This window comes from Coturnix japonica, chromosome 8 (assembly GCF_054131305.1).
Source record: "Coturnix japonica strain WE chromosome 8, WE-NBRP24, whole genome shotgun sequence".
NCBI lineage: Eukaryota > Metazoa > Chordata > Aves > Galliformes > Phasianidae > Coturnix > Coturnix japonica.
In genome coordinates this window covers 19,769,489-19,792,520 of record NC_140670.1, presented here as the reverse complement: position 1 = coordinate 19,792,520, position 23,032 = coordinate 19,769,489, and the positions used below count along the sequence as shown (strand labels likewise).

Genomic DNA, 23,032 nt, shown 5'->3' with positions numbered 1-23,032 from the left:
CTCTCCAGATATTCTTATTACAAAGTGTCCTTTTGCTATCTTGTTAAAAAGACCAACACTACAGGAGTATCCAATACAATAGAATTAATACATCAGAAAAATCAACCCAATGTGACTTCCCAATTGCTCTAACAGTATTTTTAGTATATGACTTCAGCGAGCAACCTTCAGTGACCCCTACCCATGTGCTAACACCTTCCAGCTCAGTTATACACTAGAGGTAAGGAACCTTTTTTCCTTTTCCCTCTTTCTTTCTCAGGAGCTCTGGATGTGGCAGAGGAGGGGGCTACTTCTGTGTTCACATGCAATATGAGGTATATCACTGACATTCTGATAAAGTCCTGAATGTAGGGACTTTGCCACATCTTACATGTAAAAATACACTTGTAGGGACACCCCAACACTGGTTTAATTTGCGCTTTTGCTGAGACTAAGATAGCTAATTTCAATTTTGCGAGCGAGATGAGAAGAGATAAGAAAGTCAAACATGGAAGTTATCCCTGTTCTCAATTATTAAATCATATCTGTTACCAGAGTCTCATTTTCACAAGTTCTCCATCTTTAAAAAACAAAAACTATGTGAAGTATGGGGCCTCCTCTGCCCCCTCTCATTTCATTATCATTTTTGTAGATCCTAATTCACAATTAAATGGATGATTAAGTCATGGTTGTAGGCAGCATGAAAACACAACAGGCCCACTCACACACAGCAAAGTCCAAATACTGTATGCATTCAAATGCTCCTAGAGAAGTAACCCAGCAGAAGGAATGACAGCCTCAGAAAAGCACCAGCTCAGAGCCCGCACTGTGGATTACCTTCACAACAGCCAACACATGCAGCACATTCACGCCATGGTGCACACAGCAATTACAAACAATAACGGTGCACCCAAATTTTGCCACACAGCAGTTGACAGCATGAATCATCCTAAGTCATTTGTTTTCCCAAGGAAATGAAAAGCTACTTTGCCATCTTTTGTACCGCTAAATAAAGCTTTGGCCATTCGGTTAACAGGCACAACACCTATAGAAGGAAGAAAACAAAGTTCCCCTCTCCCTCCTGTCAACTTCGGGTAACTCGGAGCAACCTATTTTTGCCCCATTTGGGACGTTTATGCTTCAGGAGAGTAGGGCAAGTTAAGCAACATTAAAACTCCTTTTCTAGAGGAAAACGAAGCTTAAAACAAAACAACAACAACCAACAACCAGAAAGCCCACCCCGCACGCACAGGAACGCCCCAACAGGGCAGCAGACACCCGCCCCGCCGGTACGGACGGTGCAGCGCAGGGCACACACAGGCCTCTCGACCCCGCTCCCCTCCCGGTTTCCCCACAGCCCCGCGTTCCGGGCTGCCCACGTTCCCACAGAGCCAGGACCACCCCGGCCGCACAACGCGCCCCCGCCCCGGCCCTCACACGACACGGAGGACGCGGGCAGGACTCCGGCCCGTCACGCAGCGCCGTTCCCTCCGCCCGGTTCCCCCGCCTCACGCGCACGCACCGTACCCGAGAAAGCCGCGCTGAGAGGTGAACTGTGAGGCCGGGGCGGCCCAGGGACGCGCGCAGCTCAGCAGAGCCCGCCTCAGCTCAGGGAGCAGCCGCTGCCGCATAGCCCGGCCCCGCCGCCCTCGCCCGGCCTCTCCCCGCCGCACGGCCCGGCCCGGTCCCGCTCAGCACGCGCGGCTCCTCAGCTCAGCTCAGCTCAGCGTCCGGCGGCGGCGCCATCTTCTCCGCCCGCCTCTCCTCCCCTCCCCGCCCGGCCAATCCCTCCCCGGCGCCCTCGGGGTCCCGTCCTCCCTCCTCGCCCGGCGGGGCCGCTTCCACCGCGCCGGGCCTAGCAGGGCGCGTACCTGGGGGCGCGTCGGGCTGCCTCTGCTGCCGGCGGGGCGGGGGCTGCGGCTGGGGAGGGGGCGGGGGGCCTCTGGGAGGAGGCGGAGGCGGTGGAGGGGGTGGGTGGCTGGGCGGGGAGCCGGGGCGATACTCGTGGCGGCGGGTGGGCCCCCGAGCCGAGCCCGGCGGAGGAGGACGGTGCGAAGGGCAGCGGGAGCGATCCGCTGCAGGCTTGAGGGACCGCGCGGGGCCCGGCCGTTTCCCTGCTGGTGAAAGCCGAGACAAAAGGTAACTGGACGCCTCTTAATTTGAGTTCGGTGCCGCCCTGAGTGGCTGAGATTTCAGTTCTCGTCGCGGAGCCGGTATCTCAACCCTCGCTGCCCGCAGGGAGAGGAATTAAGCTTTGGGAACAGTCCTGTTGGAGCCGCTTGGCCTCCGCTCGCTGCCCATGAGCTGTGTGGCGCCGGGCTCCGCTGCGGGCTGCTTCGGGAGCTGTGAGTGCTGGGCCGGCTGCTGCTGGAACTGCGGGCTGCAGGATTGCTGGGAAAATATTTTGTTCTCTGGTTGGCATACTTGGCTGTGGGAACGCCGCGGTTGGGGCTGGCTACTTTAATTGATTTTTAGGTAAAGCAGCTGGAAAAAGTCACCACAACACCTGTTTGTGTTCCTAATAACTTGCTTTCTTCAGATGTAGCTTGTTTCCACTGTCCTATTTCACAAAACTTAAAAATACTGAAAATATTTCAATATACTATGTTTAGTGCCCAGTTTCAGTCCATGTACTTCTTGCTGCCTTCCTTACGGGTGGTAGGTCACAGCTGGAAGCACTTTGCAGTACCCTGCTGTCCTTCAGAACCAATGACTCAGCTCAGGATATTCCTGTATCCAGAGATGGGAGTGAAGATGTATCTAATGCAGCTTTTAAACCTGTCGTCTTTGGTCAAATTAGTTGTTCAGAATGACAGTATGGTACTCCATATGGTCAACGAAATCTGTCAGGGAGTTTTGGTAGACATTCAGCTGTTGGTTCCCATTGAAGCCTGGGCTGCTATAGGGATGTTTCTGTCTGTACCTGAGCTTCCCAATTTAAAGTAGTCATGTCTGTATCAAGCACACCCACACTCTGGTCTCAGTTTAGATACAGAACTGTCTCACAAGTTAACTAAACCTGGTTAGAGCAGAGCAGTTTTCGCCTAAATTAACTGATTAGATTTAGAATTGTGTGGGAGACTAGTTTTAGCACAACACGGTACATCATGGAAAAAGGAAGTGTCACGTTGTCCTCAGGAGATTCTAGTTCGAGGTAATCTGTTTTTTTCCATTTCCTGGTGTATGTAAGAGAGAAGATAAGGGTGGAGGGAAAAGAAAGGATCAGTGATGAGATCTTTAATCTTCATTCTGTCCTATCACCATTGCCTGTGCATCAGAAAGGGTTATGCTGCTGTGCTGAGCAGAAGGCAAACTGCCAAGTGATCTCCTTAGTCATAGGTCTGCTTTCATCCTGAAGCAACCAGGGGATTAAAAGGTTGGGATTTGGAGTAGAAGAAATGCTTCTGCCTCTTCTGCTATTTTAAGATGTAGATGGGTCATATCAGTTGTCATGTGAAAGCTACAGAAGTCTACAAGTTTTTTTTTGTTTTTTTTTTTCCCTTTTTCAGGTCCTGGAAGAGTTTTCTGCTCTAATGTACCCTGCTTTTTTTCAACTGTGTTAGTTGCTCTGGTAAATACCACCTTTCATAGAGATCTCACCTAAGCCTTGTATGTATGTCAGCAGTTTCAGGACTGGTTCAGCCCGGTTCTGTGACTAATGGGCTGGTGGAACCCATGGACCCACACCCCAGGAAAAGGGTAGCGAGATGGGCCTAAAAACAAAACGGTGGCAACGATCTGAGGAGGAAAGCTAACTTACTAAAAAAAGATATTGGAATGCCAGATAATACAATATGATACAGTGTAATTGGAGTTGAAGCTAATAAATCAAATAAAAAGAGAAAAAGAGAGTATCCAAAAACCAAAGGCTTTTCTCTAATACTGGAGGCAAGATGTCTAACTGGGACAAATAGAAAGACAAAAGAGGGACATGTCATGGTCTGCAAACAGTTACATCTCTCCCACTGAATGGAAAATGGAAACAGAACAACACATCCTTCTGGGGTAAGTAATATGTTGTTGTTGTTCACTTCTGAAAAGCAGGTACCTGGAACTCTCCACAGACCTGGAGTGTTAACTCTTTAACTCCCAGTGCACTACAGGGTTTGATGATGTGGAATATCAATAACAAAAAATCGTGAAACCATGAAATGTGCTACATCAGCAGAACTGTGGGAATAGTTGCATCTAGAGCAAGGGCTTCTCCTTGTATAGCTGTGATGATGAAAGATCACATCTTCATGTATCAAACAGAATAAAGTTCACACCTTTTATACTTTGTACCTGTTTTATTGTTTCTACTTCCTGTAAGCTTGTTTAAAGGTCGTGCTGATATTTATTTAGAACATATATTATTATAATTAACTACACTGTTTCAGTTTATATACTAGCCAGGATGTATGTATGTATGTTTTTAAAGTATTTTTATATGACACCATTACCAAAAATAAAGAATTTCCTCAGTGTAGCCCAGCTGTTTATTTATTTATTTTTCTCCTATAGGGTTTTAATTGCTTGAAAGCAGTTGGTGCTGATTTCCTTATCTGCTCTACAGGAAAAAATGGTCTTCTCAAAAAGATCAAAAGGATTTAAGATTTGGAGTCACTGTGGAAATTATTCAAAAATTGCCATGAAGGAGCCTGATAGTGTAGCAGATCCCTCTTCAGGATATGTGACATGGCTGTACTGTGCAGGAAAAGCAATCCTGAAGGTAGTCAGGTTCAAAACTGTTTTATTCTAAACAGGTGTTTTCTATTCCTGTTGAAAACTGAGGCAACAATCTTGTTGTTTGGTCTCCATAAATGTTCAGCAGTTGCTGATGAACATCAGTGTGTGCCATCGTTTCCACATAGAGAAAATCAGTGACACTCCTATGCTTCATGCACACTTTTATATCAGACGCCATTGTATCAGACTGCCCCTCTGCTCCTTCAGTGGTGATTATATATGAAGACCTTTCTCTAAACCATTTCAGCTTATATAATGTGTACCACGTTAGTAGTCAAAAGAGGTTCTATTAAGCTCTGAAGAAGTCTTGGCCAAGCTTATAATTATATCTCTCCATTATTAGGCCTTTCTTAATTCTTAGCTAATCGTGTTTTAGTGTCAACAGTTTGATTTGCCAAGCCTCCATACCCATAATTATCCAGGTCACCTGATCTGATTTACTGAGTTTTGAAACATTCATTTTCTGTGAATATCACTGTAAAATGTGGGCCTGTTTTCCAGGTTTATTGAAAAACTGCCTTTTTAAATCAATAAAGAGCAATCTCTGCTGCAGCCATTCTGGCAGATGTGCGTATTACAATGTGGATTACTTTTCTGTCATGCTTTTTGTTTTTTCCTAAAAAGAAAAGAATAAAGCACTTCTCACAGTACAATGTAAACATGCATTCCTGCAGGTCATTCTCATAACCACTGTTTAGATTATCCTTAATATTCTTTTTTTCTCATGTTTACTTTCATTGCTTGTGAAACGTTGGCTCCCTGTGACTCAGTTTGTGTTTATTGTGTGTTAATATCTTTAGGCTCAACCTAGTCTCAGGAAACGATTGGCCATTGTGCCATACATTGACTTTGTAAAGCAGAGCTACAGCTGTCAAACTGCGATTTTTAAGCTGACTTGAATCCCAGAAGTTTCTGTTTTCCACTTAGCACAGATTTAGCTCCTAATAATTAGATTGATTCCTGTTGTTTAAATGCAGGTTTGTATGATCTCTTGTCTGTTAATGACAGACATGTTTGTATTTTGAGCAAAATTCTGACTGATGCAGATCGTATGTTCATACCAGAAAAGAACAGCGAGGCAGAAATGAGATGAAAAGACGTCTGTCAATGCTGCCTTCTTATCTATGATCTGTGTGAGGGAGTAGAGAGCAAAAAACTGAAGTTTCAGTGTGCTGCATAACCTGCATTCAGCTTCTCCAGTCTAGCAGAAACTCCAATACAGCTGTAAGTATGATTTATTTTTACTCCTGGCAGACATATAATACACACAAACAAACAAAAACCCCAAGAATGGTTGTGCTCTCAATTTGCAATTGCTGTTGCTTTTGTGTTGTACTAATTTTCCTTCTTGGTTAAATCTTACCTGAAACAAAAATGTATTATTGTGATTTTGGTGTTTCATTAGAGGCTCATAGAGTTACTGATGCTTCATCAACCCACCAAACTCATTGTGGTTGCAAAGTTGAGCTTCAACACTGATAGAAATCATATATTCTGTAGTTTTCAGTGCTTTTAAATTAAAAGAACTTTTGTTACAAGCATTTTCTTGGACTCGTTGCCTTATTTTCTGGGTTAGAGCCTGAATGATCTCAATGGGTTGAAAGGCAGCAGTTCATCTGATGGTTACAGACTTTTAAATGTTTGTCCTTGCAAAGTACTTTTATTTTCATGTAGTATATATATCCTATGTAATATTTGCTATTATGTTTGCTATTTTCCATATGTATTATTGCCGTACATACATTAATGTTGTTTTCAGTGGCATAAAATCAGTAAGGTCTTATGTGGAACAAAGAGCAGACAGCGGCTGAGAGAGGCTGCTAATGAACATTGCTCTTAAGCACTGATTTCCCAGCTGTTGTCCTGCCTCATCCTCAGCATGTTTCACATCAGACACATCCATGAATGTTCCTGTTCTATGAATCAATGCCTGCTTACAGCAGGCCAAGAACCGACACCTTGTGTCCTTCCCTGTGCTGAGACTGGTGAGCTCTGACATTGTTCTCACTGTGGAGCGAAGTGAACGAGCACCGCGTGGCGCTGCTTCCTGCCCCTGTCACAGCAAGGACAGCTCCTCCCCCACCCGCCGTCACGGTCCCACACGGCGGCACGTCGTGCGCTGCCCGCTCTCACTGTGTCTCTGTGGCGCCCCCTCGCGGCTCAGTTTCAGGTCGGGCCCTCCATGGTTGGGGGGGGGGCGGTGCTGTCCCGGCAGGACGGGCCGCTTCCGCTTTGTTTGCGCGTCAGCCGCAGAAATTTGAAAGCAGTTCCCATGGTGCCTGGCGGGCGGGCGCTGATTGGTCGGGCGGCTGCAGCGCGCGGTTCGAAGGAGGCTGCGGTGCGCGCTGCTGGGCGTTGTGTGGCGGCCGGGTCTGTGCTTCAGCGTCAGCCGAGTCCAGGCAGCGCGCTCTGTTCTTCTGCTGTCGGCTCCATCGCGTCCGGGTGCGCCATGACCTCCCTCAGCTTCCAGGGCGGCGGCTCGAAGAAGGACAAGGAGGAGAAGGGAAAGAACATCCAGGTGGTGGTCCGTTGCAGGTAGGCGCGGCAAGGCACAGGCCCGGGAGGGGGAGAACTGCGCGGGGGGCGGCGTGCGGCTGCTGCGTTGGTTGTTGTCCTGCAGGGCCGGCGCTGCGGCACCGTGCGGGACGGGCCGGCCCTGCTGAGCGTTAACTGCACCGCGTGAGGGTGAGGGGAGGGTGAGGGGAGCTCAGTGAGGGTTCGCGTAGGGAAGGACACCGTGTACCAAATTGCTTTCCCCCGCACTTACAGCAGTCCCCTAACGTTCTCTTTTATTCTCGTAATGCGAGTAAGTTAGGGGACTGCTGTAAGTGTGGGGGAAAGGCAGGGACGTTGCAAAAGATGAGTGATTTTGAAGCAGTTGTATATGAAACACTGTTGTGCAATGGCTTCTTTTCCATCTCGCCAGCACTGCATCGTTCTGCTGCAGCCTTGCTGTGTATTGGTGCCTATACGATTAAGTTCGTGTTCTGTACAACAACAGCATCAGGACTATATGTGGAACAATACTTTGCTTTTGTCGTGACTGATACTTCGGAATAGACAGCAAATGCTCCTCTCGGTTCCCTGCTGCTGCACTTGAGTTCCATTCACTTTGCAGATCCGTGGATGCAATTGTCTCAGTGGCCCCTACTTTGCTTCTGAAGCCTGATGGTTGTGAGCTTACCAAAAGCCTCAAGCCACACATTCACTGTATTTCAATAAAAGCATGGATTTGGATCTTTTGAATGTGCATACTACTGTGTTTAAAGGCCCCTTCCATTTTAGACTATTCTATGATTCTGTTGTACATTAATGTCCTTCCTGTAACTTAAGGGGATGAACCTGCCACCGAATGCTATCATGGCATGTCGAGTTTCTGTTTGCCTAGTGGCACTTACTCTAGTTGAACTGAATTACCCCTTAATCACGAGGTTCTGGTCTATGCCATAAGGCCATATATATGTGACTCTCTTTGCTATCTTGTGCTGAAGCACAATTATTATTAACAAAACAAACCAGCAACAAACAGCTTACCACTTAAATGCATGAGAAGCTGTAGGTGCTTGATTTTTCCTGTAGTAAATGGAAGGAGAACAAGGTCTGGAAAACAGGTTGTGTCAGTTTTCCTTAAATAAAAATAAGGATTTTAATTTAACCCAGTTAATGTTCCTCTTGCTCAATTATCATTTTGCAGATTCTTAAATCATAAATCATAGAATGGCCTGGGCTGAAAAAAACCTCAAAGGTCATCCAGTTTCAAGCCCATTGCTATGTGCAGGGTTGCCAGCCACCAGACCAGGCTGCCCAGAGCCACATCCAGCCTGGCCTTGAATGCCTCCAAGGATGGGGCATTTACAACCTCCTTGGGCAACCTGTTCCAGTGTGTCACCACCCTCTGTGTGGAAAAAGTTCCTCCTATTATCTAGCCTAAACCTCCCCTGTCCCGGTTTAAAACCATTCCCCCTTGTCTCTGTCCACCTTATTAAACAGTCGTACCTCCTCCTGTTCACATGCTCCCTTAATATATTGGAAGGCCACAATGAGGTTTCTCCAGAGCTTTTTTTCCAAGCTAATCAAGCCCAGTTCCCTCAATTTTTCTTCATGGGAGAAGTGCTCCAGCCTCTGATCATCTTAGTGACCCTTCACTGGACCATTTCATGCTCTTGTTAGCAATTGTATTAATTTGATACTTTTTTTGGTTTTAGGCCATTTAATGCTTCAGAACGTAAAGCAAACTCCTATGCTGTTGTCGACTGTGATCAAGTACGAAAAGAAGTTAGTGTCCGTACTGGAGGAGTCACAGACAAGATGCTAAAAAAGACTTACACGTTTGATATGGTAACTGCTTGTCAAGCTGGAGACTTGTCGTTATAACCCAGCAAATTTCCCTTAATAGAGTCTGATGTCTGCACTGTACAGTGTGTGCTGTGCAATATGTTACTGTACTGGTAAATAGGACGTGTTGTTTTTGCTCCAACAGGTTTTTGGAGCTCAGGCAAAGCAGATTGATGTATACCGGAGTGTTGTGTGTCCCATTTTGGATGAAGTTATTATGGGCTATAACTGTACAGTGTTTGCGTAAGTATCCCAGTAATTTTTATCAGGAATTTAAATTTGAATCTCTGTTTCTTGTTTAAATATTAATTTTTAATTCGTAACAGCTATGGCCAAACTGGTACTGGTAAGACTTTCACGATGGAAGGGGAACGGTCACCCAACAAGGAGTACACTTGGGAAGAGGTATGTTTTTACTCATGAGGTTTCTCTTGTTGCTGTACTGTGTAATGCAAAGGTAGATATTGCAGAAAGATAGTGACAACCTAAAGTTAATCAACTTTCAAACTCTGAAGCTAACTTCTGGTAAACATTAGTGAATTAACAAGTGTTCTCATTACTTATGAAAACCAGAACTTTACATCATTAATGCATATGCGCAAATCTTAGCAATAATTGTACAGAAAATAATCTTTAATTCAATATACGTGTGTGTCCAGTAGGCCAGCAGCGGTAGTTGGAATTTGTTGCTGCTTCACTCCCTCCCCGTCTCTATTTTTGTACATCTATATACATATATTTTTTTCATTTTAATCTGTAGGATCCATTAGCAGGTATAATACCTCGTACCTTGCATCAGATATTTGAAAAACTCACCGAGAATGGCACTGAATTTTCAGTGAAAGTCTCTCTTTTGGAAATATATAACGAGGAGCTTTTTGATCTTCTGAATCCTGCTCCTGATGTTGGAGAAAGGCTGCAGATGTTTGATGACCCCCGAAACAAGGTGAGTGCACTCTTCCAAAATTTGTTATATGAAGGCTTCTGGAACTGTTTGGAGAGGTAGAATGAACATGTCTGCTTTTTTACAGAGAGGTGTAATTATTAAAGGCTTAGAGGAGATAACTGTACACAACAAAAATGAAGTCTATCAGATCCTGGAAAGGGGTGCAGCGAAGAGAACAACTGCAGCTACATACTTGAATGCGTATTCCAGGTACAAATCTTGCATGTTTCAGAAACTTTTTTTGATAATGTTCTATGAAACTGGATTTTACTGAAGGAGTGAAAATTGTTGAAGCCAGAGTAAACCTTGCCTGACCTTGAGATTGTACATTATAGTTTGTTGCTACATGTGGATTAGGAAACTATAGTAAGAAACTTTGTCTTTCTTGCTCTTTGTGGGTTAATGTATTCTAGTACATGTATGAAGAGGTGTCATAAATTGTGGTAGTCTCATCTTAAAAAGCTGTTGCTGTCAGAGGCAGAAGTGATTCTACAACCTCTTGCTTTAAGACTGCATGCTATTTTAAGTATGCAATTAAAATGGTACTCCTGAAATTGTACCTACCCAGTTGCAGTGTGAGGGGTAGAATGTTCTTAGTCTGACATGTAGAATAATGAAATTTATTAATAACTCAAAATTAAGCAGTTAGCTTTTTCGAATATGCCTGTGGAAACAAAAGTCTGTCAGATATCACTGAAGTATGCTGTATGTTTTAGCAAGGGATAAGTAATCTCTACAGAAAATATTGATTATGTTTAGTATATATACTTGTTAAAGAGATGGATTGTCTTTGTTCTAGCTATTATGAGATATTATTAGTTTATTGTCAGTGCTCTTTTCCTGGTTCTTTTCACTAGAAAAAATCTAGGCTTAAGTGTCTAAAGTGTTGCTTCCTCTTCTCACCAGCAATAGAGTGTGGTGTATTAGGGTTTGTTTTTGAAACTGAAGTAATGTCCATACTGTTTTTTATAGCATAATGCTAGCTTGTGAATGTGTACGAGATGTATTGCGGAAGTCAAGAATAAGGGATTTTTGTATGGCAATGCAGGCTATGTCATATGATTGCAGCTCATAGTCAGAATCTGGTAGATATGTTGGTCAAAAATCTCAGTGTTTATTACTGACTTCGTTCTTGAGCTGCAGGTTGCAAGTCTGTCATTGTGAGCAAGTAGGTTTCAAACTGCCATAACTTCTAATGTTTACTATATGTCTCAGCTTCCTATTGTAGAAGATTGTTAAAGAAATAATCTCAAGTTAACTTTTTTTTAAACAATGTTTTGACTGAAAATTAAATTGTATTTCTACATCTTTAATATTGGGTTCAGATTGTTGCTGACTTTTAGTCTGAATAAAGCACTAAATTTCTTAATCTCATGTTATGTAAACTTGTTCCTATTGTATTGGCTACAAAAACTGTAAGCCAGTTTTCTTGAAGCTTCTGTGAGCAGAGGACACAGAAATACAAACATCAAGTATTTCTGTTGGCTTCACTTAAAATAACATGGAAGCATCAATGAAGCAACTGGTTGAAGTTTGGTATTCAAGCCTGATAGTTTATAATTTCCTCATGTGTATAGAGATAAAAATAGACAATTTTTATTGTCTTGGAAATGTGTAAGTTGCAATTAATGGGGTGTGTTTATTCCTTATAAAGAGCACCGATAACTAACTTGAAGTAATATCTTGTAGAAAGCAGATAATTTGGCTTAAAGAACATTTGTCTGAAATTGAATTCTTTTTATAGCCGTTCCCACTCTGTATTTTCAATTACCATCCATATGAAAGAAACCACAGTAGATGGAGAAGAACTTGTTAAAATTGGGAAGCTAAACTTGGTGAGTATTTGAATTAAACTTCGCTGTTGACAGTACTTAGGTAATGAACTAAACTATGTAACCTCATTCTCTTGGAAATGAAACACTTGCAAGGGCAAAAAGAGTCATGATTTTTCTGAGCAATGTGAGCTGTTTGTCACTCCTAAAAATGTCTGTCTCATTTGTCACTCTTACAATCTCCTGAACAAATAGATGTGTTAGTTCATGTGTGTTGCGTTCTGCAACAGGGCAAGCATTCTTTGTGTTGATTTGAGATAGAAACATGTCTTTACTCTTTCAGGTTGATCTTGCAGGCAGTGAGAACATTGGTCGATCTGGGGCAGTTGATAAAAGAGCTCGTGAAGCTGGAAATATCAACCAGTCTCTCCTGACTTTGGGAAGAGTTATTTCTGCTCTTGTAGAAAGAGCCCCACATATTCCATACAGGGAATCTAAACTCACAAGAATCCTTCAAGATTCTCTTGGAGGACGAACGAAAACATCAATAATTGCAACAGTTTCTCCTGCATCTATAAATCTTGAGGTAAATTTTAATCTGATTATCTATTCCTAAAATGTTTATTTTTTCCAAGATTATTTTCTCCTTAGCTTGACCTAATGTTGTATCTGTTTATCACAGGAAACACTGAGTACGCTAGAATATGCCCACAGGGCAAAGAACATAATGAACAAGCCTGAAGTTAACCAGAAGCTGACCAAAAAAGCTCTTATTAAGGTAAGCTAGACATGTTTACTTCATTTCTGTAAAGACAGAATATATTTGATTTTTGCTAATTCCTGCACAGCTGAAACTGTGTTATGAAACTGTGGGGAAATTGACTACCGGGAGGGTATTTCTGTGGTGATTATAATCACTGAGGTGATGCTTGACTAAGCTACTCTGCTGGTACACTATTAAACACTGTGCAAATACTGAAGCTATTGCTAAAACTAAAGTTGGAGAGAGTGCAATTGTTATTAGATGTGACTGTGAATAGATAAACCTGTTCACCGGATGGTGAAAATCTACTAAGTAACAGTAGATTACTTTTTCTGGATTTCTCTATTAGTAGCTTCGCTGCCTAGAAAATGCTTAAATTAAGCAAACTTGTCAGTAAATATGAATGAAAAGGCACAATGAAGAGCATGAATGCAATTAAAGAAGCTTCAATTGCCAATATAAACTGTTAAATGGAATAAGAATTATTTGAATGGGAAGATTCAATGCTTACTTAAGTGCAACTGAATGAATAGAAGCTGTGCTACGTGGAACTTATTTGGACACAGAAACAAAACTAGATTCTGAAACATCCTTCTGTGCTTGTATGAAACTTCCATATAATTCCATATTGTGAGACATCTGTTGAGGAAAAAATTGAAAATGAAGTATAAATATTCAAGTTGAAATGTGGTTATTTCCTTGATACAGGAGTATACTGAAGAGATAGAGCGTCTGAAACGAGACCTTGCTGCTACACGTGAGAAAAATGGAGTCTATATTTCCATTGAAAATTTTGAGTATGTCTTCAGGATTGTTATAAAATGTCTAACAGCATATATTGGTTCTCAGCCTTATACGTTTCCAGATATGTTTTCATAAGGCTAAGTTAGGAAGATTTACCTGACCAGTCACTTTCTTCTTTAGAAATTAGTTATTACACAAATAGGAGCCTATGAAATATGGTTGCGCAAAGACCTTCAATTGTGGAACTTGCCACAAGCATCATGAGCATGCATCTTTTTTTTAATAACTTATTTGCTCTGTCAGCTTGTATATAAGTTTGTTCACACAGTAAATTTCAAAGTCTTCTCACAAAGCTTTAATCTTTAATCTGTAATCCTGCCTGTGTTAAATGAAAATTCTAGTGCTGAAGTCAACGATACTTCTTGAAAAGACTAAACACGAGGCCAATAGCTGACTTGGAAATCAGCTCTATTACTGTTACTATTCTTATTAATCTTTGCTTTAGTGCCCTTAATGGAAGGCTGACGGTTCAGGAAGAACAAATTGCAGAGTATATTGACAAAATCAGCATCATGGAGGAAGAGATGAAAAGAGTAAGTGCCATTTCTCAAGTGCAGCTTAAATCCCCCAAATAAAGAGAAGATGTCTTGAGGGAAGGAAGAGAAACGTTTGAACAAATAATAGTCTGAAAATTTTTGATCTTAAATGTCCTTTGTAAATACTTGATGGAAGCTTTCTAATCCTAGAAGCTGAGAATTTCAAATACCATATATGAAACTGCAGAATACAATATTGATTTCTAAAACTATTTCAATGTTTAAAGTTTAACCTTTAATTTTCCCTGCTGAGTTTTCAGCAAAGATCTTCTTGTAAAGCAGTGTAATCTGAGTTGCCAGTTACCTACCTAGAAGAAAAGAATGAAGAGAGAGGGGGATGGTGATGAGTTCCCACTAATAAATTAAGAATATGCAGAAAATTGGAGCTTTCTCTTCCAAATAAATGGAATATGTAACTAATGTGTACAAACAAGCTTACCTTTTAATCAGCTTTGCTAATTATTCCTCATTCTATCGGCTTATATTTGTTTAGTGGAATTCCTTCATTGTGATATAACAGCTGCTTGGTCTTGTGACTTGAATAGGGAAATGAAGGGTTTTTGCTATGGAAACAGTTTTGATTTGCTATGTTTGCAGTAAATAAAGACTCTTCTAGCCTTATGTCAGCTTTAAGACCTCTGAGCCTTACAACTGAAACTGGTGAAACTTGCTTACTTATGTAGATGACAAACTGCTTTCTAGTATTATGGCATAACTAGGGATACATGAGGAGTTGCTGTTGAGCTTGCAAAGAGTAATGTTACTGTACTGATATTTGTCTCACGCTGTAGGTAACTGAGCTGTTCACAGTTAATAAAAATGAACTTGAGCAGTGTAAAACAGATCTGGAAATCAAGGAGAAGGAACTGGAAGAAACTCAGAAAGATCTGCAAGAAACCAAAATTCATCTGGCTGAAGAAGAATATGTGGTTTCAGTCTTAGAAAATGCTGAACAAAATCTTCATGGCGCAGCTAGCAAGGTTATCACTCTCCTAGCATATAATTGCAAGAATAACTTCATCTGTTTAAGGGTTCTGCAGTCTTTTCAAAGATGTCCTTGTCACTAAAGGATGATGTGTGACTGACAAAAATGAATTTAAGGTTTAAAAATTATGATTGACCCTCTGTAAACCGTTGTAGTAAGGAGTTACCTAGAGACTGCAAGGCTTCCCCTGTGAAAGTATTAGCCAGTGTATCTAACAGCAAACTGTCAGTCTGGAGCTAGCTTTTCATGAGGGTTTCAGAGCTTTGCAGTATCTATTGTTATGAGTTGCTTTGCAAAAAAAAAAAAATAGTTTACCTAATTAGATGCTTAAGCCTGACCCTAAAGCCCAGAGCAAGGCATGCATAACAAGAGTAGAGAAATTGCAATAAGCAAGGAACATGTACAATAATACTCACTTAGAGACATGGCAAGAGTTTCAGTTACTATATTTTAGAGGGTATTTAGGGACTTTTTTTGATGTGATTATGACTGGATTTAATTTTCGAAACAGACTTGATAGAGACAGAGTCCTGTTGTTTAAAGTGCAAAGTGATTTATCCCATGTTTTTAGTCAACACAAAAAGTTCTTTCTATTCAGGTTCTTGAAAGGTTGGGAGAGGGTGCTCAGTTTTGCATGTGGGTTGTGGAATGTTTGTGTGAGGTAAATGGGTAGAGAAATCATTTACACTAAGTACAAAACCAAATTTCTGCTATACTTTCAAATTCTAAATTAATTATCACAGAGGTAATACTGGAAATCACTTGCTTTCAGTACAATTAAAAAGATATTTACTGTCAAATCTTCCAGAAAATTTGAAGCGACTGGGAATTTTTCAGTTACTGTCCAATGTTCATTGTATTTTAATTCTTTAAATACTGAAGATGTCCTAATTTAATACTTGACAGTTGGGGCAAATGATCTCCAGTAGGTAAAATTTTCATGTTCTGAGACTGTAGATGGCATAACACAAGATTAAGGCTGTAATTTGATGTTAAGGGAAATATCTGCTTCAATTTCAACTTAGAACTAGGGTTTTTCCTAACATTAATTTATGCTTGGCTTCTGATTTAAATACCTACTGAAATAACCTTTAAAAAAATTGTAGTTGCTTAATACAGTTGAAGAAACCACAAAAGATGTATCTGGTCTCCTTGCAAAACTGGACCGTAAGAAGGCTGTTGATCAGCACAATGCTGTTGTCCAAAATACATTTGCACGACAAATGACTGATTTGTTCAACAAAATACAAAATTCAATTAATGAGAACAGTGTGAAGCATCAACAGATGTTGACATCTTACACAGATTTTATAGGTAAGTGTAATAATTTTATGTGAGGTTTATGCTGATATATTGCAACAGTACTCTCAAAGATCAGCATTTTAAGATGGACCCAATTTAGTAAATAGTTAAAGCTTAATTTTAAGCAATGTAATGATTATATAATGATGTGTCTGGGATGATCAGCTAAAGTAGTATTGTTAACGCTTAACGATTTATTTTGTAGGTGACATCTTGTCTGCCAGTTCTTCAGCATCTAATATTCTTACATCAGTTGTATCAACATCTTTTGCCTCTCTTAAGGAGTTGGTGTCTACTGAAGTTTCCTGCATGTCTGAAAAAGTATTACAACATGAGAATCTGTCACTTGATCATAAAGCTGAACTTCTGAGACTAATTGTTAGTAAATTTATTTATTCTTTCATTATTTGAAATTTATTAAATCATCCTCAATTAAAAGAGGTGCTATAAACATTATCTTCTTTTTCCTGATGCTCTGTTTCAACACCTGGCCATCATTATGTCCCTCTTCCCTTTTCATCCCATCACAAGCTGTAATGTGATGTACAGCAAAAGCTAACTGCAGAGAACATAGACCTTACTTATTCAGATAAATATGGATAGCTTCTTACAAAAGTGCTAAGGAGAATTCCATGTTTTGTTTTACCTTTTTTTAATCCTATTGTTCTTTCTAGGAGGAGCATGCGTCAGGATTAGGAAGCGCATTAAATAGCTTGAGACCAGCAGTAGAATTTGTTCTGGGCCTAAACTGTCAGTTTCAGACTAACATGAAAAAATATTCAGCTGTGGCTGATAAGGTAATATACAGATTTTCTTTTGTGCTTTTCTCTTTTATGTAACTTGTGTGTACCTCCTTTTCTGCAGTGCTAGAGTTTTCATGCCTGGTTTGTCTTTATCTCCTTTATTCTGTCACTGGCATTGTTACACTTTATAGCTTATCCTTTCAGACTTCCATTTTTGTGTGTGTTTTCCCTTGCTACCTATGTTGGCACAGCAACAGAAGAATGGTAAAATGTAGATGCTTAAAGCTATGTATAACAGATATTTGGTATTTTTAGTAACGTTTCTACTGTATTGTAGATATCTGAAACAGCTGACTTAAATGAGTTCTATGACTTCAAATTTCTCCTGTTATTGTACCAAACTTTATTTCCTAGTTATCTTCATTATGGGGAGTTTGGTAGTACACAATAATGGTGCAAGATCATCCAGTCCAACCACCCATTTTTCAACAGTTTCTTACTAAACCATGTCTCTCAGTACAACATCTAAATGTTTCATGAACACCTCCAGGGATGATGACTCCACCACCCCCTTGGGCAGTTATGTTTTAACTCTCTGTTGAAATGCAACCCCACTCTTTCATTCTCTCCACTGTGTTGAAAACAAACCTCGGTTCCAGGTGGAGGACTAAGTTTCCCTCTTCTGTCAAATGCATCTCATCTGAAATAAATTCACTTCATCTAGAGGCTGTCTTCTGGTTTTCAAGCTTTAACAGCAACTAGTACATGGCTCACAACCTTGTTGCTTCTTACTCTATTCTTAGTCAAGTGTGTTGTCTTCCTATGTTGTCTACTTTGCTGGATTCTGTTTGGGAAAGCTCATATGCAAAGTGCCATTTTGTAACTTCAGAATGTTCTACACGTTATTTGCCACCATTATCCTCTATACTTTTACTTGCCTTTGACAATTCTTGCCAAGTAAAGGTTTTTTCCCCTCTCTCTTCCCCATTATGCTACAGATAAGTATCCGGTTCTTATAATAAACATTTAACTTAAAATAAACTTTTTTTTTTTCCCCAAAGATGGAAGGTCATAAAAAAGAGATGGATACCTTCTTTGAAGATCTTTCTCTTGCTCTGAAAAATTTACAGGAAGAAACAGCTAATGTTCTTGCTCAGCTTCAGAATGATTGTGAAAATTTAAGAGAAGAAGTGGAAACAACAAGAGTAGCGCATACAAAGGTACCCTTAGATTAAAGAGAAATCTTAGTGTCACATGTATTTTGATTTAAACTCTGTAGCAATAAGCCACAGTATTTGTTTCAGAAGCAGTGGTGGGACAGTGGCTTGGTAATTCTAAGTCTTTTCAACTTTCGTTGTGTGACTTTAGCTGTGGACATGTCCAGTTTATATGCCTTCATGTAAGTCTCCGAAGGCAAAGCGTCTGTCTCATCTAAAGTAAAAAAGAAACTTCAGCTTTTGGAATAATAAAGCTGTAATATGTTATATTTTTGTTAAGAGATATGTGAATGCCTTCCTTAATGTTAGTGAAGAATACCAGTAAGGTGTATGACTTTCCTTAACAGAGTGCATCTGAGTTAATGTCTTCGCTACAAAGACAGCTTGACCTGTTTGCTCAAGAGACTCAGAAAAACTTAGCTGATGTACTGGCAAAAAATGGAAGCTTGAAGACCACCATCGCTGCTGTACAAGAAAATGTTCACCTGTAAGGAACTGAATACTTTTGGTATAAACTGGTGCAACGTGTTAAAATCCACCTTTCAAAATTCTCTGAATTGTTAAACATCTGTTGTTGCAGGAAAACTACAGACCTCGTCAGCAGTACAGCTTCTAACCACAGCAGATTTCTTGCAACTATGGACGATTTTTCTCAGGATCTCAGAATTCTAAATGGTGAAAACAAGAGGATGCTGGAAGATTCCACTGACCGCTGTCAGCAACTTCTCATCGGTCTCAGAAATGTGTCTCAGGATGCTGATAAATGTGCTGAACTTACAATTGCTCAGATAGCTGACTTTACCAATCAGCAGCTATTGTCCTTCGAGGATGAAAAACAACAACTAAAGTGTTTTCAAAAGGTACCGGTAGCTACTGTAGTCTAATGCAATATTTGGAGTCAAACCTACAGTAGAATTTGTAGGGGGACATTCTTAATTGTAATCAGTACAAAATGGAGTCTTAATCTCAGCAGACTCATGCTAATAAATGCATTTTAATGAAACAAAAAAGCTGAACTTAGGGTTTAAACTAGCAGAGCAAATAATTGTAAAGAAAAATGGGTCTTGATTAATCCCATCTGGCTAACTTCCATCTGTACCTTAATCTTTTTACCTCTTCTACCATGCAGTTCTAATTCTAAAACTTAACTGCAGGTAGTGTCATGGGAAGATTTAGACAGAGATCAAATTTAGTCTGTAACGAAACAGACAAATCCAATTTGTTTTGCTAACTTTAAAAAAGTTAAGTGCTTCAGTGCTTGTAGTCTTGAGAAAGGTGCTCTTTTAACTATTATGCCTACTGAAAACTTCAGGCACTGCCTTTCAATGGGAAGAACAAAATGTGTGGGTTTTTTTCTTCTGTATCCTCTAGAAATGCATCCTGGTAGAATTTTATCGCTTTCCCTTAAAAATACAAATTTTGTGCAGGGTTATGAGTAGAAACGTAAGAATTCTGTTCTGAATCAGTTGGCATCAGTTTTATTTTAAAGAGTAGCTTACTGAAATGACCATACTTTCTAAGAAACTGACTCTTCTGAAAATAGTTCTCGAAATGAGAATGTAAAATTGGCTCTGAAACTTCTCAATTTGAGGTCTCACAATTGTTTCGTTTTAAATCACGTCACTAACCATGCACCCACATCTTAGGAAAGAGGCCATAACCTTAACTTTCCTGTTAACTTGATGTTTTTGTGCTTTGTGTTTTTTGTTTTTTCCTGTTGTTGTTTGTTCTAGAAAAACAGAGAAAACTGTGATAAGGCGATAGCTGAAATTGCCAACCATATCGATACTCAGAAAAGTGCTGAGGAGAAGGTACTCAGTGGCTTTCTTGATCAAATGAAAGTTGATCAATGTGTACTTCTGGAACAGAAGCTGGCACTTAATGAAGAAGCACAGCGTGGACTGGCTCAGGTTAATGGTTTTCTGAAAGAAGATCTTAAAGTGGATATTCCAACAGGTATTTCAAGTAGGGTAGCAGACAATAATCTTGTGGAAAGCAATGTTAGTTGTGGAGTTCATGTCCAGAGGTTGATAGGACATAATAATAACATAACATTAGGACATAATAATAACATAATACAGCTGGCCATCTTGCACTTTTTTTAAGGTGAATGCAAAAATTGAAGAAGAATGACTTCTGTATTGACTTAATGTAAAACTGATGATCTGTAATTAAAGCAATTGCTTTTTGTATTTAGTAGTATCTTTCATTTGTGTACTATCTGCATTAAAGGGACAACTCCACAGAGAAAAGACTACTCTTATCCAGTCACACTGGTGAAAACAGAACCCAGGGAACGTCTACTTGAACAATTGCGGAGAAAACAACTACAGATTGATGCTAGGATGAACAGCGTGGTAAAGGAAGTGGAGGGGAATGCAGATGAGGTATGCTTATGTCTGACAAACATATCAATGGAGATTTCACATCTCTAAAGTGTTTTGTATTGTTCTTTTAATCTCTGTGGAAGGTTGACTATAAACCCAGCACTGCTGCAGCCTTCCTGCATGGTACTTGGAGTTGCATACTGAGCTTTTGTGAAAAACACAATCTTGAAAAATAAGGGAAGACCTTAATAGCTGTTTAGAGGCTCTCATTTCTATTTTACAAATATATATAAAGCGTGATGAGATCTGTACAAGACTCAGCACTTCCATTCACGTAGGAAACTCAAATATTCAGTGAACTTCTTTGAACGCTTCTATTGTAGGACCTGCTGGCAGTGGAGGAAGGAATGCAAGAATCCAGTGAAAGTCTTGGTGGTGACAAGTACTTAGTGGATGTAAACATAAGCTGTCATGCAAATGGGGGCATCCCCTTTTTCCAGGTAACTTTCACAGCTATTCTAAACAGTGAAAGACAGTGAAAGAAAGTTATCATCCTATAATAGGCTTGTAGTATAAAATCATTTGCTGATAGTCTTCAGTGTAGTCTTACAACTTCTTTTACTGCTGTAGAATACACTTTGTTAAACTTCAGTCAAAATAAAACATTCTAACAAGGTATTAAAAATATAATTATTTGCTAGACACATGCATTTGTTTTAACGGAAAAGATGAGATTTAATACAGTGCATTTTCTTAGAGACCTGATTAAATATAAGCTTTTTTGATTTTATTTTTTTTTTCTTGCATGCTTTTGACCCTTCTCTTCCACCGATGTATTGTGGACCTGCATTATCTTAACATGCAAAACTTATCAGATGTTTTCTTTAAATTCCAGTATAAAAGGAGTCACAAAAAAGATAAAGAGAACAAATCTGCGATGATGTTGGAGAAAAACAAAACTGAAGACATGACAGAACAGCTACTTCCTAAATCTAAGCTACCCTTAAGATCAGCGAACTAAGACTATACATATATGTATATAGTGCAGATTCTTATCGAATACTTTTGGTTATCTACTGAGCCATAAGTTCTCTTCGTTATTCTGCCTCTGTATATAGTGATATATTGATGCAACGTTGGATCCGAAACTTGACCCAATATGTCCTGCCTTTGTTCTGTTTTTATATATGATGGCTTGCAAAGTATTAACAGTTCTATTTTTAAAACAAAACAAAAAAAAAACCTGCAGATTATGGTGCTGTATGTTACATGACTTTTTTTTATCCTGTCAATTAATAGATTGCTTTCTGCTTCTTATTAGATTTGTAGTAGCAGGAAGGGATATGGAATAATGCTGGGTTTTTCATTGTAAATATGTGGTCTGTTTTTGTACTTGTCTTACACTTATTTCTGTTGCTATAAAGTAGATGGTTGTCTTTGGGATACTTTTAAATAAATCAGTTGATACATAGAGTACAGATGTGTATGCATATGTGGTTTTGGTCTTAAACTTGATAATATAGCTAAAACATTAGTGTATCTGCAAAATAGATGCTCTGGACACCATTTAGATAAAGATCAATAATTTTGATTATACCCTTTCACTGTGATTCTCTTAGTTATGGCACCAGATAGACTGATCAGCTGTATTTCTGTACCACTTCTTACCTGTTATTTTTCTTCATGGGTGAAGCTAATCTCTTTTCTTTAGCAGCAGATAGCAGGAGACAAAAGTATGAATAAGGCAGCTGTATGTCCACTGATACATTATTGTTTTATTTGTATCATCTTAGTACTTAGCTTATATACTAGATCTTTCTATTATGTGAAGTTTGGAACCCTATATAAAGGGGTTTTGAAATCTTGTTTTGTCTGTGGGAATGTTTCTATCAGTGTGGTTGGTATATTGTGAAATTCTGATAACAGAAACCTAATGGATGTAAGAATTCTCCAAGGCTTAGCATCTAGGTTCTTTTACACTGACAAGATTTTTGTTAGTGTGATCTGTCCATTTCCTAGCTGAAAGGCATTTCTGCAAGTCTTTCAGCCTTAATTTTTCCATATGGAGTTCACAAGACTGGTGTGAACAAACAAACTGGAGCAGCCAATGCCAAGGAATGATCACAGAATCACAGAATTGTAGGGGTTGGAAGGGACCTCTAGAAATAGAGTCCAACCCTCCTGCCAAAGCAGGCTCCCTACACCACATTGCACAGGTAGGCGTCCAGGGCACATCCATTAAAATGATGCCAGTATCTATGCTTATTTAACTTCTTGAAACTACCCTTGTCCATAGCTGTTTGATTTTCCTTGGTACAGATGCAGGTTGCTTTTCTCATATTGAAAGGCTTTAACAGTTGTATGAATCTTTAGGAATGCTTGCTTTCTCTTTTCAGAGAGATGTGTTTTCTTACATTTGCAATAATATTATGGCAGGTAACTGCTCCTTTCGTTGGGCCTGGTGTGTAGCGGTCATGCCAGAAAGCTGAATGGGATGAAAAACTTGGATACTCTCTGCTTCCTTGCCACGTTCTCTTCTTCCACTAGGTGGCTCTAACACTGAAGTGTTACTCTAAACCTCCAGCGCCGATTGCT

At 40.0% G+C, this 23,032-nt stretch overlaps 2 protein-coding genes and 1 long non-coding RNA gene across 13 annotated transcripts in view; 2 read left to right on the top strand and 1 right to left on the bottom strand.

Moving 5' to 3' along the window:
• Window positions 1-1,978, bottom strand: part of IDE (insulin degrading enzyme) — a 55,395-nt gene extending 53,417 nt beyond the window's left edge. For 5 of the 10 annotated variants that reach the window (XR_014948685.1, XR_014948684.1, XM_015866932.3 and 2 more), the window contains exon 1: window positions 1,507-1,754. Coding sequence is in view for 3 of the 10 variants with exons in the window: in XM_015866932.3 (XP_015722418.1) it covers window positions 1,507-1,610 (104 nt within the window). In the remaining 7 variants the exon portion in view is untranslated. Of the gene's footprint in view, window positions 1-1,416; window positions 1,437-1,506; window positions 1,755-1,850 lie in introns of those variants that run through there. The other 5 variants (XR_014948686.1, XM_032445423.2, XM_085554539.1 and 2 more) reach the window with 3 other exon arrangements.
• Window positions 1,979-1,980: 2 nt separating this feature from the next.
• LOC107315978 (uncharacterized) lies at window positions 1,981-6,248 on the top strand. 2 transcript variants are annotated; one of them, XR_014948692.1, is made up of 3 exons: window positions 1,981-2,118; window positions 3,489-3,984; window positions 4,535-6,248. It is a non-coding gene; the product is annotated as an uncharacterized LOC107315978 (long non-coding RNA). The 2 variants fall into 2 exon arrangements; XR_001556139.3 differs by having other exon boundaries at window positions 4,483-6,248.
• Window positions 6,249-7,027: 779 nt separating this feature from the next.
• Window positions 7,028-21,913, top strand: KIF11 (kinesin family member 11). Its single transcript, XM_015866931.3, has 22 exons — window positions 7,028-7,242; window positions 8,913-9,045; window positions 9,188-9,285; window positions 9,369-9,447; window positions 9,803-9,988; window positions 10,074-10,198; window positions 11,733-11,823; window positions 12,104-12,346; window positions 12,443-12,538; window positions 13,232-13,320; window positions 13,773-13,860; window positions 14,655-14,843; window positions 15,955-16,162; window positions 16,356-16,528; window positions 16,825-16,947; window positions 17,955-18,113; window positions 18,458-18,597; window positions 18,691-18,970; window positions 19,844-20,066; window positions 20,343-20,497; window positions 20,821-20,937; window positions 21,333-21,913. Exons 1-22 carry the CDS (start codon window positions 7,157-7,159, stop codon window positions 21,456-21,458), a joined length of 3,207 nt encoding a protein of 1,068 aa, XP_015722417.2. The 5' UTR covers window positions 7,028-7,156; the 3' UTR covers window positions 21,459-21,913.
• The last annotated feature ends 1,119 nt before the right edge of the window (window positions 21,914-23,032 follow it).

What these genes read in the sequence shown, in the direction of transcription:
- KIF11 (XM_015866931.3), top strand. Translation starts at nt 7,157, where the DNA reads ATGACCTCCCTCAGCTTCCAGGGCGGCGGCTCGAAGAAGGACAAGGAG. An exon ending in CCAAAAAAGCTCTTATTAAG is followed by an intron (nt 12,539 to 13,231) that starts GTAAGCTAGACA and finishes TCCTTGATACAG; the next exon opens with GAGTATACTGAAGAGATAGA. An exon ending in TGGAGGGGAATGCAGATGAG is followed by an intron (nt 20,498 to 20,820) that starts GTATGCTTATGT and finishes CTTCTATTGTAG; the next exon opens with GACCTGCTGGCAGTGGAGGA.